Source organism: Colletotrichum fioriniae, assembly GCF_027942845.1.
Source record: "Colletotrichum fioriniae strain IMI 355084 chromosome Unknown scaffold_4, whole genome shotgun sequence".
Taxonomy (NCBI): domain Eukaryota; kingdom Fungi; phylum Ascomycota; class Sordariomycetes; order Glomerellales; family Glomerellaceae; genus Colletotrichum; species Colletotrichum fioriniae.
In genome coordinates this window covers 2,871,229-2,888,098 of record NW_027076840.1, presented here as the reverse complement: position 1 = coordinate 2,888,098, position 16,870 = coordinate 2,871,229, and the positions used below count along the sequence as shown (strand labels likewise).

At 53.8% G+C, this 16,870-nt stretch overlaps 6 protein-coding genes across 6 annotated transcripts; 3 read left to right on the top strand and 3 right to left on the bottom strand.

The window, feature by feature from the left end:
* Nucleotides 1–841: 841 nt before the first annotated feature.
* N0V96_004616 (uncharacterized protein) lies at nucleotides 842–5,558 on the bottom strand (the record flags this gene model as incomplete). Its single annotated transcript, XM_053198750.1, has 3 exons — nucleotides 842–2,539; nucleotides 2,589–5,422; nucleotides 5,525–5,558. 3 exons carry the CDS (start codon nucleotides 5,556–5,558, stop codon nucleotides 842–844), a joined length of 4,566 nt encoding a protein of 1,521 aa, XP_053043768.1.
* Nucleotides 5,559–6,134: 576 nt separating this feature from the next.
* Nucleotides 6,135–7,297, top strand: MRI1 (S-methyl-5-thioribose-1-phosphate isomerase; the record flags this gene model as incomplete). The annotated part of the gene is made up of 2 exons (XM_065757164.1): nucleotides 6,135–6,561; nucleotides 6,618–7,297. 2 exons carry the CDS (start codon nucleotides 6,135–6,137, stop codon nucleotides 7,295–7,297), a joined length of 1,107 nt encoding a protein of 368 aa, XP_065614377.1.
* Nucleotides 7,298–7,456: 159 nt separating this feature from the next.
* Nucleotides 7,457–8,772, bottom strand: N0V96_004614 (uncharacterized protein; the record flags this gene model as incomplete). Its single annotated transcript, XM_053198752.2, has 2 exons — nucleotides 7,457–7,650; nucleotides 7,719–8,772. The coding sequence occupies 2 exons, from the start codon at nucleotides 8,770–8,772 to the stop codon at nucleotides 7,457–7,459; spliced, it is 1,248 nt and encodes a 415-aa protein (XP_053043770.1).
* A 1,940-nt stretch (nucleotides 8,773–10,712) lies between these two features.
* On the top strand, nucleotides 10,713–13,716 carry N0V96_004613 (uncharacterized protein; the record flags this gene model as incomplete). The annotated part of the gene is given in 5 exon segments (XM_065757163.1): nucleotides 10,713–10,760; nucleotides 10,875–10,903; nucleotides 10,964–11,081; nucleotides 11,313–13,447; nucleotides 13,467–13,716. 5 exon segments carry the CDS (start codon nucleotides 10,713–10,715, stop codon nucleotides 13,714–13,716), a joined length of 2,580 nt encoding a protein of 859 aa, XP_065614376.1.
* Nucleotides 13,717–14,099: 383 nt separating this feature from the next.
* CDC43 (geranylgeranyl transferase type-1 subunit beta) lies at nucleotides 14,100–15,518 on the bottom strand (the record flags this gene model as incomplete). The annotated part of the gene is made up of 3 exons (XM_053198754.2): nucleotides 14,100–14,369; nucleotides 14,496–14,743; nucleotides 14,804–15,518. The coding sequence occupies 3 exons, from the start codon at nucleotides 15,516–15,518 to the stop codon at nucleotides 14,100–14,102; spliced, it is 1,233 nt and encodes a 410-aa protein (XP_053043772.1).
* Nucleotides 15,519–16,041: 523 nt separating this feature from the next.
* N0V96_004611 (uncharacterized protein) lies at nucleotides 16,042–16,753 on the top strand (the record flags this gene model as incomplete). Its single annotated transcript, XM_053198755.2, has 3 exons — nucleotides 16,042–16,179; nucleotides 16,238–16,376; nucleotides 16,443–16,753. 3 exons carry the CDS (start codon nucleotides 16,042–16,044, stop codon nucleotides 16,751–16,753), a joined length of 588 nt encoding a protein of 195 aa, XP_053043773.2.
* Nucleotides 16,754–16,870: the final 117 nt, after the last annotated feature.

The window sequence follows — 16,870 nt, the reverse complement described above, 5'->3', positions numbered from 1 at the left end:
GGGTGTTGGCTTGGACTCGGAAGTGTCTTGCTTCATAAGCGGCGTTTGACTATTGGTCTTGCTGAGTTGATCTGACATGTTGATCAGAACGTTAAGGCTCCAGAGACAATGATTGTAGAAAGCTTTCGACTAGACTGATCGGGTGGCAGGAAATTCGTTCGGAGTACGGGTGAGTGGAAAGCAGTCTTGAGATGATTTGATTCTGAACAAAGTACAATTGATCAACAATCTTTGGACGAAATGCTGGCACAGTTCGTAGTTTCTTGGCGCCAAGTGGTTATTGTTTTGATTTGTTGTAGACATAAGTTGAATACATGTACTCTCTAGAGGCGTGGTGTGGCCAATATTTATTGATGGACCTTCTAGTTGCCAAGGTGCATTGGCACAGTGAGTAGAGAGCCGACCACTTCCGTGGTGACGAATGAGGCTCTGTTAAACGACTACTTTACGGCGCAGCGGGGAGCAACGCCCGGTTGGTCACGAGGACGGAGGCACAGCTCAAACACCTTCCTGTCCGGGACTCGAAGTGGATATGTTGGTCGCTTGCAAACACGTATTGGCTCGGTCCCAGTACTCTGGCCGTCGCGGAGCCTCAAAGTGGAACGAGTGAGCAGTCACATGGATTCGTCGGGCAACGCCAGGTTGCAGCTAGCTCATAAGGGGAGAACGGCAGCCCCGAGAAGAGCGGCAACGCGTTTACCGGCACGACCATACACACTCTCTGTAGCTCAGGCATTATGGAGCCTAACTGGAATGGCTTCAACTTATCGTCGTTGTATTCTTACATAGACTACAGCGCACTGCCAAGCAAATGGCTGGAGAAAGACAATTGTGGTATTGATCACAACAAAATACGATGATGGAACTCGCGTCGCTCGCTCTCCAGGACCAATGGACCACCACTAGGACCACTAGCATCTAGACTCAGTGTCACCCGCTGCAAGTCAGCAACGACCCGCACTGTCTCGCCAATGTTTTGGTAGTCGATCTCATGATGGCCAGCTGTCTCGTCATTGTCCTCCTTCTTGACCTCGCGGATTTCCACGTTGGGGTAGGGCAGCCGTCCTTCGCGCAGCGGTACGATGAGCACGGGAACGTGCAACTCGGATTCTCCAAACTTGGCATCCGACTTGTCTACTCCCAGACTCTTAAAGTTGCCGCGCTTTCGGCCGCCGATGAGCCATGTGTCACCTGGACCAGTCACGTCAAAGCTGAACTCGTAGTCCCTATTGATGCCTTTGCCATCACTGACAGCTGTGTCCCAGATGCGAGTCCAGCGTAAACGTAGATTGGCAGACAGCAACTGGTTGACGGCTAGGGTCGAACCCGCTATTTGTTTGTCGGGGGGTGGAAGCTGAATGTCGACCGAGTGGAAAACGGGAATGGAGGGAATGTCGACAGGGATGAGGATCGATCGACTGGTCGACTCGATTCCTTTGATGGCCAGCTTTGGATATGTTGACTGCCAGGAAAGAAGGAAAGCTCGAAGAGCTTTAGAAGCATCTTCTTTGCCGCCAGGGACTGTGCCAAGACCTCTGAAGATCTTCTCTGTTAGCAAAGGCGATACGAAGGCCGTAGAAACCTCGCCGAGAAGGGCAACTCGTTCCAAGTCATAAGCCGAAAGGCTAGACCGCACCTCCGCAAGAACTCGGTTGATCAAAAGGCCTGAGAATGAGGAAAGAGGAGATTCCTCGATGGACTTTGACAAAGAGTCTTCGACAAGGGCAACAATCTCGTCTAGGACAACGCTGTAGTGAAGCTTAAGGTACAGGGTCCGCTGGGTCTTGGGCGTGGTAGTGCCTGAAGCTTTGCGTGTGATCTTGTAAAGCAAGCTGGCAGGCTGTTTCGGGAACACCATGACAGATTTATTTGGCGGGGCTGCAGAATGGGCAGCAAAAACATCCGAGTCGATGAGATGTGTCTTGAACAGTCTGAGCGGGCTCAGCGAGGCTGTTGAGACGCTGAAGCGGGAGAATAAGGCATTGTGTTTGAAAACGTCTTGTACATTGACGCCCAAGGCGAGTGCCACGGGGACTGAGAACACGTTAGAGTAGGTGAAAGTCCCCTCGTCTGTAGTGTAAGTCATTTCGACTCTAGCAGAAATGCTCGGAACATCTTGCTCGATGGTGTACGGGAAGCGCATTTTGATGGCGGACGACGCGGAGATGCTTCCGAAGCGAAAAAGTCCGGCCTCTAACGGCTTCTCGTATTGTAGTGCAGGTCCAAGGAATGTTGCTTCGGTTGAAATAATCCGGAGGCCGCCAGTCGATGGCTTGACCGAAAGCTCACAGGACTTGATAGGGTTCCAGCCCGTCAGGAGTTCCAGGTCAAGTGAATTGTTTTTATCCAGTTGAATGTCTCTTGCCGCCGTTAGGCGACAACTCAGGCCGCCGGCTGGGCGATATAGTTCCAGGTCGGGGAGGCGGAAGATTTGTGCCGTTTTGCTAGGTGTTTGGTTGACATCTCGCTCCCAGTGCAAGTCAACTTTGTTGCAAATCAAATCTGCCCGGTCAATCCTGTAGTGACCGGCAACGTTGGTCTAGCGTCCGTTAGTTAAACTTCTCTCATATCGTCAGCATACCACTTACAGTGCTGGTAAGCCGCAACTCGTTAACCCCTGGCTTGAGAGTGTTCGCCTCGGAAGTATGTAACCAAAGCTCCTTTGTTCCTCCGGATGACGTCCTGGACAGACGTATGGCGGCCTTCTCCAAGCTCAGGTCATCTATGAGCAAGCTTCTTAGTCTAATGCTGAGTGAGAAGCAGTCTTTGCCAGTGTGGTAGGCTGGATGCCCGACAACTTCTACTTGTGTGAAAAGATGTCCCAGAGGCACCCTGACCTCGTTGGATAGGGTCTTGGCTACGCTCAATACTTCATCGAGGAAGCCAGCGATGGCGCTTTTCTCGGGGTACTGAATCTCCAAAGGAGCTCCAAGTGATGGCTTCTTCTGTTGAAGCCTCTCATTCTCTGCGGCGGCTGCCTTGGTCAGAAGCTTCAGTCCCACGCGGACAAATTCATCCTTGCGTTGGAGCTCTTTTAGACAACGAGAGTACATGACAAGCATGGACAGCTCCAACAGGCTCCAGCTATTCTCCCCAAAAAATGGCGTAGTCATGTAGAAGTATGAGGCGGCCGGACCATACTCGCCGAGATGATACTTGAGCACGGCGAGGTCGGCCATGCTTGTCTTCACTGCATGAGTGTGGTTGGCCACGGTGTAATGACGCAAGGCCTTGTCCGTGAGCGTTTCGTACAGGCGATAGAAATCGTCTCGACTGTCAAGGGCAGTGTGTAGAAGGCCGTTCTCAATACCAGCCAGCCCTATGCAGAGCGGATCCGGGTTTTCTGTCTGGGTCTTGTGATCATCCCCGTCGAGATCGACGTTTTCAAAGTCGTTGCCATCCATTTCCCCTAGTACCGGCGCAGACGTCCATCCAATATCCCAGCCTCGTTTCTTCCCGCTACCTTGGAGGACATTCCTAGACAGAGCATAGAGCTCTGCACGACGTGCAGCGAGTTCCTCCAGGCCAGCTTTGAGGAATTGGGCGTTGGGTGTTGTGTTGTCATCGGGGTTGGGGCCTGTTCCCCCGGGAAATACTCCAGGACTGGGCGGTGGTCTGGTACCTGTGTTAGTGCCTGTTCCCACGCGCAGAGACGAGTTTCGAGCTGGGTGTAGCATGGTTTTCAACTCTGGAATTGATGACTTTGGCTCATGGCCGTCGGAGGGAGTCAGAGTCGACGGGGGGATGGGCAGTGCTTTGCTCGATGTTTGAGCAAGAATCTGCTGCGCCACGGAAAATGCGAACGATGCAACAAGATTATCAATAGCCTCTGCCAGGATGGGGTTGAGAATTGGGGAATCCTCCTCGGTGAGCTTGTTCTTCAATGCAGCCAAGATGTCAGCTCTCATAACTTGCGAGACAGCCGGTACGAACTCCAGTGTTCTTCGGCAGATCTCAGCCAACATGGACAGATTTTCGGCTTCATCTGTCTGCTTTGGGGGCGGCGCTTGCGGTGCGACGCCGTGAAGGACAGACTCCTGTTGCTCTCTAAGTTTTGCCAGGAGATCTTCCCTAGTCGACCAGGCGTTGCCAAGGCGGAGCAGCAGAGATATCTGTCTCGCAAAGATGTAGCAACGGAAGTCAAAGACTGACACATTGTTGGCGACTATCATTTCGCGGTACGGCTTTTTCGTGGCGCTGATAGGAATGTCGTCGAATTTGTCCTTTTTGGAGGCGTCCGTGGCCTGTAGATCAACCGGCTGATCATCTTCCAGAGATCCGTCCTCCGCCCCCAGTTTGGCAACGGCTGCCTCAGCTCGCTTCACGAGGTCCTCTGTATGACTTAATAGAGAGCCTCCGTGTGTCTGGGGATCTCCGGATGTAGCTTGCTCTTGAATGACTGTGTCAAGACCGACACTGAGCTCGTCGTAGCCGACCAAGGCATCCTCTACCAGACCGACACTCTCGAAACCACGCGCAAGACCCTCCTTGAGTATGAAGAAGGTACAGAAGTTCCAACCCGGCAGAACCCTCTGAGCGTCCTTCTCCTTGATGTCTTCCTCGTACTGGGATACCCTCATGTCAAAGGATGACAGAATCAGCTCCTTGAACTTGCCAACAAGGTCATCCCATGCGTTTTCGGCATCCTGACGCGATTCTGTATAGCCGGTCGGAGTGGCAGGAACAACTCGAGGCAGCACATCGTATGGGACGTCATTGATCCCGATACGGATCTGAGCCACACGATCGATTGCGCCCTTGCTAGAACTGTTAAAGTCGGACCGAAGCTTCTCTAATAATGTGGAGGATCCGGAACCCCATCTTGACGATCTTGCTTTCTCGGCAGCATCGAGGCCCTTTCCACTGACCCTAGGCTGATTTGCCGCAAAAGTATTGGGTATTACGACGTGAATAATCAGAAACTCAAAAGCATCGTGGTTCTCTTGTGTGTTCAACTTTCGGGTAGACTGCGAAGGCGGCGTGTTTTTCTTGATCCATTCTCGGATTTCTCCCCTTGTTTGAGACTTGTACGTATCGCTGTCGTCGCATCGAACGAGCAGGACTTTGAGGTAAGGGGTCCGCCTTAGGCCCGGTATTTGGTGGCGCCGTTCCTTGCCAGGCTGTCGCGCTGCTATGGTCGGGGTATCGGAGATATCTGAAGATGTGCTTTTGCCTCCAATCGACTGCGTTTGGAAGCCATCGTCCTTTGCGCCGGCGCTGACTGATCGACGAAGCGACGGGGAGATGGTTGGCGAGATTGGGGCAGTTGGGTCTCCGCCAGCGGGTGTGAGCTCTACGTGGAGGGTATCGATCGAGCGCAAAGGTCCAGCATGCGACTGCCAGTGGAGATTTCGAAGAGGGAGTCGTGGAATGAGGCCCGGGGTGACGAGCTTGTAGACGTCGTGGGGATCGAAGTACTCGACTGCGAATAGCATTCTTGGTCAGTTGGAGGAAAGCGCCAGTCGAGGTACGATGAGTAGGCCAACGAGATAACAACGAATAACATTAGACGCGCAGAGCTTACCTGTGACTTTGGAGGTTGAAAAAGGCCGCTCCATCTTGAACGGCTCCTCCAATTTGGACTTTTAAATTACATGGTCCGTCGCGGCTTCATTTACTAAATTGCGCGGCGGGTGGGTGCCGGTCGAATGCAAGGTGTACAATTCGCCTCGGTGAGGTTCTAGCTTCGGTGGAGACGCTGGGCGCGATTCAGCGAGCTTGGAGCTGGAACTTGAAAGGGGGTTGGTCCCGTTTGGTGGAATTGGAGCCGTGGAGCAATGGACGGGCGGGAGGATGGGAGCTGGCGAAATGCGCCGGCCAACGGCAACCGAAACGGCGGGATCCCTTGTCGGCCCCGGCCTGGAGGTGCCTTACTACAAAGGTAGCTCATCCTCCGATGATTCGCCGAGAGCGGTGTGCCACCCAGTGCTGGATTGATTGGCCCAAGATGACGCTGCTTGCTGAACGCCAATGGAGGGGCACGGCAGAATCTTTTTTTGGTCTTGCTTTGGGGAGAAATGCCCCTCCTCCGCCTTGGGTCAGGAAGTAATAAGGTATCCTATATTTCATGAAGTAAGAGACTCTTAGCCTTCTTTTTTCCCCAACAGCATTATCAATATCTCTCTATTTCCACCATGTCGGGACTCCAAGCCGTCAAGTACACTCGGGGTCGTCTTGAAGTCCTAGACCAACTCAGACTACCCCACGAATTCCACTACGACGAGGTGTCCACCAGCGAGGAGGCCTTTGATTGTATCAAGTCGATGAGAGTCCGTGGTGCCCCCGCCATTGCTATTGTCGCCGCCCTCGCCCATGCTGTCGAGCTACATAACGGCAGCTGCACCGCCTCTGCATCTCAAGATACCGTCACTTACATCGACTCGCGTTTGGATTACCTCAAGGAGAGCAGACCGACTGCTGTCGACTTGACCAACGCCATCAATCAACTAAAGGCCCGCATTAGGAGCGCGCCTCAGGATGACTCCAAGACGGTCATTACCGCCTACATCGAGGAAGCCGAGAAGATCCTGGAAAAAGATCTTCAGACCAACCTGTCTATTGGTGACCATGGGCTCAGTGGTTGAGAGAGGTCGCTGGTGCTTCTCCTGACGCTAAAGTATCTGTCCTCACCCACTGCAACACTGGCTCTCTGGCAACATCTGGCCACGGAACCGCCCTCGGTATCATCAGAACACTCTGGTCCAACAACCTTCTTAAACACGCCTACTGCACCGAGACAAGACCCTACAACCAGGGTAGCAGGCTGACCGCCTTCGAGCTGGTTTACGAGAAAATCCCCAGCACTCTCATCACAGACTCTATGGCTGCCGCCCTGTTCAACTTGCAAAAGGACAAGATGAACATTGCCGCCGTCATTGTTGGTGCCGACCGTGTCGTTCGCAACGGGGACACTGCCAATAAGATTGGAACCTACCAACTCGCCGTCCTGGCCAAGCATCACGGCGTCAAATTCATTGTTGCGGCTCCCACCACCAGCATCGATCTTGAGACCCAGACTGGTGCCGGCATCAAGATCGAGGAACGCAAGGGGGAGGAGCTCACGCAGATTTCCGGCGCTGTTGTCCAGGCCGATGGAACAGTCGACGTCGCTCGTACAGCGCGTGTGGCGACGGCGGACCAGCGCATCAACGTCTGGAACCCTGCGTTTGATGTTACTCCGCATGAACTGATCGATGCTGTTGTCACGGAGAAGGGGGCTGTTGTCAAGAACGCAAAGGGTCAATTTGATTTCCGCCACATCATGCCCGAAAGATGGGCCCAGGTGGTCGGCCAGTGATGGGCATCTCTGCTTTCTAAGCATAGAATGATAATGATATTCGTTTTGAGTTAGAGGCTGAAGCTGGAGCCCGGAGCCCGATGCATGTCCAAAATTAAATTTTGTCTATAAGAGATATGGTATATTAGCAGGACACTGCTTCAAGATTGTCGCACGATACTAAGCAGAGTCCTTGAGAGCATGCATGATCAGCTTTTGATAACCTCCCACAGATTCTTCAAGCTCGGCAACGGTGATGTTCTCATTGCGGCCATGTGCAACTAAAATGGTGCCCGGTCCATACAGATAGCGAGTGTGCGAACCCTTGAGGTTAGGAATATCAGTACCATAGTTGGCCACAAGGGTATCAAATCCTATATGATGAGTCGTTAGTAGTTATTCAGACTGCCTGGGCCGCTCAATCGAAGCGCATAGATCTCACCGTCAACGTCACAGTTGGCCTCCACCACGCCATATCCGTGGGTGCAGGTCAACTCGAGGGACTCGGCATCGGTTTCATCAAGAATTTTCTGGATTCTCTCCTTGACAATATTGCCGCCGTCCTTTTCGGGGCCAATGGCAACCCGAACAGCAATCCTTGCCAGGGCAGAGGCAGGAATGACATTCTGGGCAACGCCGCCATTGAACTGGCCAACGTTGACGGTGGTGTTGCCCCACTTGTCGGTGCTTCCGAGATCTGTCGTGATAATCTTGGCTAGGGCCTTGATCATGATTTCGTTGGCCGACTTGCCGAGCCATGGGTAGCCAGAGTGTCCTGCGACGCCTTTGGCCGAGATATCGCAAAAGACACCGCCCTTGTGACCGCAAGCGAGCTTGTTCTCGGTAGGCTCTCCGAAAATGACAGATTCAAATTGGACCGGCGGGTCGGCTGCCTGAAGGGAATCGGAAAAGAAACGCATTCCATCGCCAGTGTCCTCCTCGCCAATAACAAACAAGAGCATTGCATCTTGGGGGTTGACTTTACCGGCCTCGAACAGGTCCTCAAGAGCAATGATCTGAGCAGCGACACTGGCCTTGGCGTCAACGCTTCCTCTTCCACTAATACGAGTGTCGGGAGTGATTTTGTCGTCGGATATGCCGTAGGGAATATGAGGCGGCACAACATCGTAATGCGAAGTGACTACGACGCGAGGTGTGGGCTGGCGTTGGTTCGTCTTCCAGGCCAGTACATTGAACCGCGGTGTCTCTTCGGGGTTGTTGTTGCGCGGTGGCAGGAATTGCAGAGAGGAGACATAGCCCCGGCCGGTCAGATAATCGACCAAGAACTTTCCGGCGGCGCTCTCATTGCCTGAGATGGAGGGAATCTCAATGAGCGATCGATGTAAAGAGATGAGGTCGTCGCGCCAAGAAGGAGCGGAGGATGAGGGCGAGTGAAGCGTTGGCGGGGAGAATTCGACGCCGATGGGCTGCTGGATGCGAGAGGCGGCGGCAAAGGAGAGCACAGAGCTCAAGGTCATGAGATGAGAGACATGCATGGTGGTGGCGGAGCTTCGAGCCTATGAAAAAAGGTTGATTGTTTTTGACGGCTTTCAAGCATCGATCAAAGGATAGCTAGCAGTCTCAATTGGAGAGATTTGTCGCCGCTACAAATCACTAATGGCCGGCGGCGGGCGCAAGAGTTTCCCGGAAACTTGGCTATGGTGCAACCGCAAACGGAGCGGTGTCGGAACGAAGTGGGCGGAGATCAATGGACCTGGGAGCTCAAGCCTCAAGCCTCACGGTGAGGTGCGATAGAGTGAGTGACACGAGTGATAAGAGTCAGATATCTGCAGAGTGCAGGCTGAGGTGCGAGGTCTGAGAATGAGGTCATTCCATCCCAAGCTCCCGTCATTGGCTCCAGCCACGAGCATGGACTTTTCCCGTCAGCCACCCCCATGTTCCCGCATGGGCGGGAGATGATCCAAGCTTTCCAGGTTGGTCCCTCGATCCAATGAGACGGCGGTGGGGGGAGAGCCTCATCAGTGCAGTCTCAGCGAGCGTCTCAGACAAACGAGGTAGAGTACATTACCTTACCTAAGGTATACTTGGAGACGGTGAAGCTGACAAACCTTGTGAAATCTTCAAGTACCTTATTCTCAATCAACCGAGCTGTACTCCGTACTCCTGCCGTATAAGAGGGTAGGTTATATACTGTTTCTTCCTGTAACTTGGTCCCCACCCCAGTGTCAGGCGAACAATGGTGAAGAATATCATTAGTGTTGGCAAACAAAGTGCCTGGTTTTAGGTAAATATAAGCCATCCTCCTGGGTAATCCAATCAGGCCTCTGGTATCAAAGCTCTTGTTGCAATCTGTGCAAACCGACTGAAACGAAATGTTTTAAGATGTGGTCAACGTGACCATCTCTCATTTGCAAACGGACCAAATGCTATCCTTCCGTACCTAATGACGTTGAGCACAGCTGTCTCTCATGGTCAATCCAAGCGGTCCGAGGCACAGCAAATCAACCACCGAGTCCATTTCAAGAGCAAGATACCGATATACGGTAGAATGTACAATCTGTGAAATCCAATGGATGTTGGGGTTGGTAGAGCTCTCTGAACGTCGCAAATATTCTGTGTACAGAACTCTACGCCGCTGAGGGAACGGGGCCGCCCGTTCTGTCCCCAGATCTGCTACCGGTAGTCTTGAGCACCTTAGTGGGCATCAACTTCCAGTAGATACCCCACCGGGCTTCTAACTATTACGACCCTTTTCTCGTCTCGAGGTATGTAAAAAGATAGGTAGATACCTTTGATACCTAGGTATGTATCGTTGGAATGTATTCACTTGAGGTGGTGTACCTTGGTCGTGTGTCCATCGCTACATCAGTAGACGACCCACTCCACCGCTGTTCCTTGCCTCTCTGGGACGCAGTTGGATTGGAGCGCTGAAATGGGGGTACCTCCCCCAAGTACCTGGTCCGTTCCGTTCGGTTCCCCGTCCTCCATTTCCTAAGGTGCTCACTTCTCGCCTTGCCTCGCCATTAGGAAAGGCTCCTTAGCAGCAATCCAGCACTGGTTGATGAGTACCGACTGGCACGCTACCTTTGCAGACAGGGGCCGTTCGTGAACCCAGCAAACTCCCCCAGCCATTGCATTCCACGATCCTGGAGCTACCAACCTCAACTTGCGCTCACCAACAGCTTCAATTGCTACGCCGTGATCCCTTTCACCGACCTTTCCCACGCGCATTCGATCCCTAACAGGCCCATTCGATTCGCTCCGCCCGTTCTGTCCGTTCTAGATGCAGCTTGCACTCTTTGCGCGCCACCGTGGGCTCCCGAGAAGTCGATCCTAAACCTCCTCACGTCTGCCCGGACCCAAACCCCGATTCCATAAGTTTTTCGAGTCGCCGTCTGTCTCGCCTGAGCCTGCCCACTTTGCTCGGCTTCGCTTCGGTCGGCTTTGACGTGCCTGGTCATCGCCTTACGAAGGGATGCAGGCCAATAGAGGAAACGCCGAGGCCCTGGGTCGCAAGGCTAAGGTGCGTCACTCAGAATACCACTACCCATCATGCCATCTTTCGTTTCGCCGCGCTCCCAATTGCCTTGCGTCATGGCCCACCAAATCGGCCATTTGGCTAACAATTCTATGACAGCTTGCTCGCTCGTACCAGGAGCTCCTCGAGTGAGTTCCACTATCCGCCCGCTCCGGTGTGAATCCTAGGCTAACCTCCGCTGCTTCCAGCGAGTTCTCCAACAAAGACCTCAGCTCCGTTGGCAACTACACTCTCGGTCGTCTCATCGGAAAGGGTTCCTTTGGCAAGGTCTACTTGGCCTCCCACAAGCTCACGAATGGCTCCAAGGTAGGCGACGGCCGACATGCTGGGACAATACTGTCAAGTCTGAGCTGGTGATACTGATTGACTGGGGTACAGGTCGTCCTCAAATCCGCAAATAAAGGCGACTCGAATCTCGCACGAGAAATACACCATCACCGACAATTCGTCCATCCGCATATTGCCAGACTATATGAGGTCATAGTCACTGAGAATCTGGTGTGGTTAGTTTTGGAATACTGCGCTGGTAGGCTTTAGCGTTTTGTTGCCGACATGGGAAGAATGGTTAACAAAGACTCGATAGGCGACGAGCTATACAACTACCTCCTCGAACATGGCCCCCTTCCCGTCCACAAAGTCCAGAAGATTTTTGCCCAACTAGTCGGCGCTGTCGCATACGTACATCAACAATCATGTGTCCACCGCGACCTGAAGCTGGAAAATATCCTGTTCGACAAGCACGAAAACGTAAAGCTTGTGGATTTTGGTTTCACCAGAGAATACGAGGGCAAATCGAACTACTTGCAGACATTTTGCGGCACAATATGTTACTCGGCACCCGAAATGCTCAAGGGCGAGAAATACGCTGGAGAAAAGGTCGATGTCTGGAGTCTTGGCGTTATCCTATATGCCCTGCTATGCGGAGAGCTACCGTTCGACGATGACGATGACAACGTTACACGCACAAAGATCCTCAGCGAAGAACCGAAGTTCCCCGACCATCTCCCACCTGCCGCTATTCCGTTACTCAAGTCTTTGCTCTCTAAGCGACCCCTACTCCGACCCTCCCTCCCCGACATCCTCACCAACCCTTTTCTCGCCGAACACTCCCCAGCACAACAAGCAATCCTAAAATTGCAAAGGCCGCCGCCTTTTTCAACGCATCTAGAGAAGGAGACTCTCCAGCGCATGAGAGGAGCGGGTGTCGACATTGACTCTGTCATCGAAAGTGTGCTTGCGCAGCGGTGTGATGCTTTGGCTGGCTGGTGGACGCTGCTTATTGAGAAGGAGCAGCGGAAGGTCAAGAGAAGGGAGAGGAAACGGCGGGAAAGAGAAGCTGAGAATAGGAGCTTGCGTCGTCTGTCCGCCGCATCCAGCAGACTCGAGCGGATTGCGCCTGTGTTACAAGAGGTCGACGAGGACGGCGGACTGACGAACCGCTTCATCAGACTCGAAGATGGGCCCATTACCCCACGACCAAGAGGCCGATCAGAAAGAAGAAGTGCGCATTACGCCGACTTGGGAGACTTGCCCGGGCTGCCCGAACACAGCAAGGAAAACGGAAGTCCAGATACAGAGGAACCGCCTCCACCAATCGATAAGGATTCGATCCGGTCTGCCAGTACGTCTAGACATCGTCGCCCTGTTCCGCCCCCTAAGGAGGGTGTGATCCGCAGCGCGAGATCTCGGGGTTCGACCCTTCATCTAGTGACCACTTCGGAAGCTTTGGCGGCTAACGGGACGCCAGAGCGACCACCTGAACAGCAACAAAAAGTTCGCAAGAAGCCCTCACAGGCCATCATTGCGCATTGGAAGAACTGGACACACTGGTTCTTCGAGAACACCCGTAGGGGGCGGCATGCGAACAAGAGAGGGAGTCACTCAACGCCCAACCTGGTCGATAAAAACGGCAGTGTTGCAGGCAACAGCAGTAAACACTCCAAGGACACGAGTCCTCGGCCGCAGACAAGCAAGTACCCAACAACGGATGCTGGCGTACCTCAAGGAAAGGCCGGATTGCCTCGTGGCGTAGTGGCTAATGGCCATGCTGACAAGGCACTGCCAAGTCACGGAGGATCTGGAGGTTTCAGCAGTCCGGCCTCGGGCGGAGGCTCTGCTCCCTCGCGGGTACCGTCCCGAATCACAACATCTTACAAGCGGCAATCGCTGTCGCCATCTCCCATGACCCCAAGGACTACTATGCGGCGCTCCTCGGCAGGTTTGAGGGGCCGCAAGTCCACTTCTTCATCGGTCTCGTCCATCCGTTCGATGCCTCACCATCATCACTCTCATTCCAAAGCCTCATCAACGAGCTCAAACGGATCAGTCTCGACTTCCATGTCCAAAAACACTCTCCAGCGCGGGCAGTCGCCGCATCACTCCGTCAAAGTCCTCCCTGCCACCCCCACCGCGACCGCCTTCCCGTCGAATATCCGTCTAGTTCGAGGACCAGGTCCCCCGGCTCCCCTTGCTCTATTCAATGAGGGCATGCCACCCCCACCGGTAACGTCGGGAATGCAGGCTCCAGGCTCGCCCAATCCCTTTGCCCTGGGAGGGGGCATCCAATTTGCCAAGCGAAAGCGGAACATATTCAAGGGCCCGATGCTGGCCTTTGGCGGAGGTGGCAACGCAGGCGGTGGCGGGGGAGGGGGGCGGCAGTTCACGAAGCACAAGTTCTAACCATTCACGCAGTGCAAGTGCTTCTGGAATCGGGCGACGGTCAGGCGAAGCTCCCATACAGGAAGAGGAAGAGGACGAAGAAGCGGAAGAAGAGATTGAGGAGGTTGACGCTTTCAGCCCCGTTGTTGGGGGACCAGGAGAGCGCATCGAGGAGCAAATTATTGAAGACAGCGAGACAGAGGCACTGGCAGAGCAGGCGAAGGAGGAGGATGATGCTCCTCCAGTAACGCCAAAAGCCTCAGCCGCCCCTGTCCCGACATGACCAACCCCAACTACCTTTTCTGCCGTCCATCAAGGAGGATGATGGCCACTTTTTTTTTTTTTCCAAAATACAATGTTTACTGCGAGTTTGATCAAACACGCTCAAAGGAACGAGTCCAGGCAAAAGCTTTCATAGTGTTTCTTTTTTTCTCTGTATATTCCCCTTTTGGCGACCTGTACTATACTTAGAGGATACCTTGTACCAAACAGAGGGGTTTGATATTTCTTTGCAGTGAAGACAAAACCTCGAGTCAACGCTTGATGTGTTCTTCTATCATGATGTCCAAACCTCGCTGTTACTCAATCAACGTGCTCTGCGTTAGTTCCCAGTTCCCGTCAGCGAATGCTCGCAAGTTGTGACATCACGCCGGACTAAATCCTCTATCAAGGTTGGGTCTTCTTGGTGGCCTCAATGAGCCCATTCCTCGCAAATATGATATTGCGCACAGTCGCGTCTGTTGCGCATATAGACGCATCGAATGGCTTTAGATCTGCATCGCCCATGATGGCAAGGGCAGCTAGGCCAAGGAAGCCGTGATAAATGTCCGGCGGACCTCCAGGATACTTGGAGAATCCACCGATGAGATGTTGTGTTTTGCGGGTGATGAAGCGTCGTGACGGCTCGGCGTCAATGAGATCGGTGTGACCAAGCATCTGCAAACGTCAGCAAACCGCGGCCCTCTGCAGTTGACAACAGCTTCCATGTACCTGTAGCGTCCCTCCCACCCACCAACAATAGCATGTGTCCGCGACCTTGTTACACCTTCCATTGAACCCTACGAAGCGCAGGTTTGGATCTAATGTCAGCTCACTCAATGACACAGGCAGCGCAAAGTTGGCGTGGTCAGGGTCGTCCGAGTCGTCTTCTTTCTCGAGGTATTCGAACTGGCGGTAAACCAGGAACTTGACCAACAAAGACGCATCAGGGACGCCTTGCTGAAGTATCTGGCTGTCATGCGGAGCTCCACTCTGGTCTGGGGGTCGATCAAGAAGGACCAGCGCGCTGACGGCGCACCACGCGTAGCCAGCTTCAACCTCAAGTCAGCTTTCAAAAATTCAACATCATCGCCATTGTAGCAAGACCATACCGTGAGACTCGTTTGCATGGGAGCTCTCAGCGAGTCCACCGTCATAGGTCTGTCCTTGGCGGATGTGCCGAACGAGGCCATCAACGTCAATGTCCTCCACCCAGTCCTCGTCATCCTCCTTGGCATCCCCCCTTAGAGCCCACCGTATCGTGGCGGCCAGAAAGCATAGCCGCATGTCTCTCCCGCCTGCAATGGCCCCATCGTCCAGCACAAGCTCGCCAAAGCTGCCATCGGCCCTCTGCAGCCGCCTCAACCATCGCAACGTCGCAACGCGATCCACGCCCGCAAAGGCGGTCTTGGCTTCCTCTGGCCCGTCCGCGACGATGGCCAATATCAAAAGCGCAAAGTATGTCGAGGCCAGATTCGCCGAGCTCGCGTTCCTCGTCTTGGGCGTTCCCTTTCCAAAATCCCAGTCGGCGTATAAGTCGCTCGGCAGAGCATGGTTCGGAGAGCCACAGAAGCCGCCGCCGGGGTGGTAGAGACCCAGCACGAACTTGCGCGCGGCAGCTCGATCGGCGGGTGTGAGAAGATGGGGGGTATCCTTGGTCGGCTCGGAGGGGGAGAGTATGTCGAGGGCGGCGAGGATGAAGAAGCTGAGAGCTATGCGCGTGCTGTCGGACGACGTGTACTGATGCGGGAGGAAGGTCTTGTGGCAGCGTTGCCAGTACTTGATGTGCCGCGCTTTCTCGAGCGGCATGACTGCGTCGGCTGCCATGTTGGCTATGATGGATTAGAGGATCGCAGTCGGGTGAGAATAGAGTAGTAGGGGGTTGTTAGCTCCGGGACGTTTGGTCAAGTGAACAAAATCCCCAGATGGTTTGCAGGACCTTTCATCCCACCTCACCTCCCGGCCGGGATAGGACACAATCAGGAACGGACCCCACCCCCCACCAAAGCTGCACCTTCTCCTGAAGCAGGTTTAGCTCAGCGAGCTGCTGGAAAGAACGACAGCGCTAGCAGGGAGTGGGCCGCTAGAAGACCGCTGAACGGCGCTGAAGCCTGGCCCTGTCTCAATAGACGGGACGAATGAGAAGCTCCAGATCGATAAGCCTCGCAGCTATAGGTAGTTCGTTTCGTTTCCTTCTCGATAAGACATGCGCTGGACTTGTGGTCCATTTCTTTTCTTGCTCGACGCGACTGCGCCTGCGACTGCGACGTTAATTGTTCCCCCTCTTTCAACCAGCTTGCCTTCAGTTCCTCTCCTTGATGAAGACAGCGCATCCCAAGGATCCGTAATCATGGCGATCATATCAGCGAAAACCATCATCACTTCCCTCTCCCTTTTCCATGTCACCCTAGCATACTTCTTTCTGACGAACCCGGCCACCATCGCAGACCAGGCGATGGTGTACGTACTGGGCGAGTCGATGGGCATGGTAAGTCTCCAAAGCTTCTCTTCATTCTCCATTTCGAGCGCTAATCTCTTCTCTTTAGCCTCATGCGCGAAGCTTCGAAAACAGGTCTCCCGCCCTCGCTTTCCTCGCTGCTGTGCTTGGAATACTGGGCATCAGCGACCTCGTCACCCTCAGCATGCCTGAAGAAGTCTGGTTGATCTACCACTGGGGAACACAAGGTAAGCAACATGCTCCCCCTTCCTTATGCTTACCATTTGAAGCAGTCTCTCACAATCCAATTCTAGCACCAACTCGTATGGTCATGTCCTTCAGTTTCGTCCTCTACACCTTCCTCTTCGGCCCTTCGTCCCCCCTTTATGGCGGAACCTCGAAAGGCGGCAGTCGCTTCGCCCATCCCTCCGTCCAGTCGAACAACCCGCGCTATACACCTTCAACTTGGGGCGGTGACGGCCTCAAGAACCGTGTCTTCTTGACCTTTGCCTTCCTCGAGATGTTGTGCTGGTTCTGGGTCTGGATGACCTTGCGCGAGGAGCAGGAAGAGTTCCAGCGCAAGAACCAACACAAGAGGAGGGGAAGCCAGTCAGGGTACAACTAAGCGACAGGCTTGTCAAGTGTACTAAGCCACGAGATGGAGGTTCTGGAGGCTTCGCCCTACCACAGTAGTGATCAGACGAATATGCTTCCGCCCTACCGGAAGGCCCGGCCCGCTTGC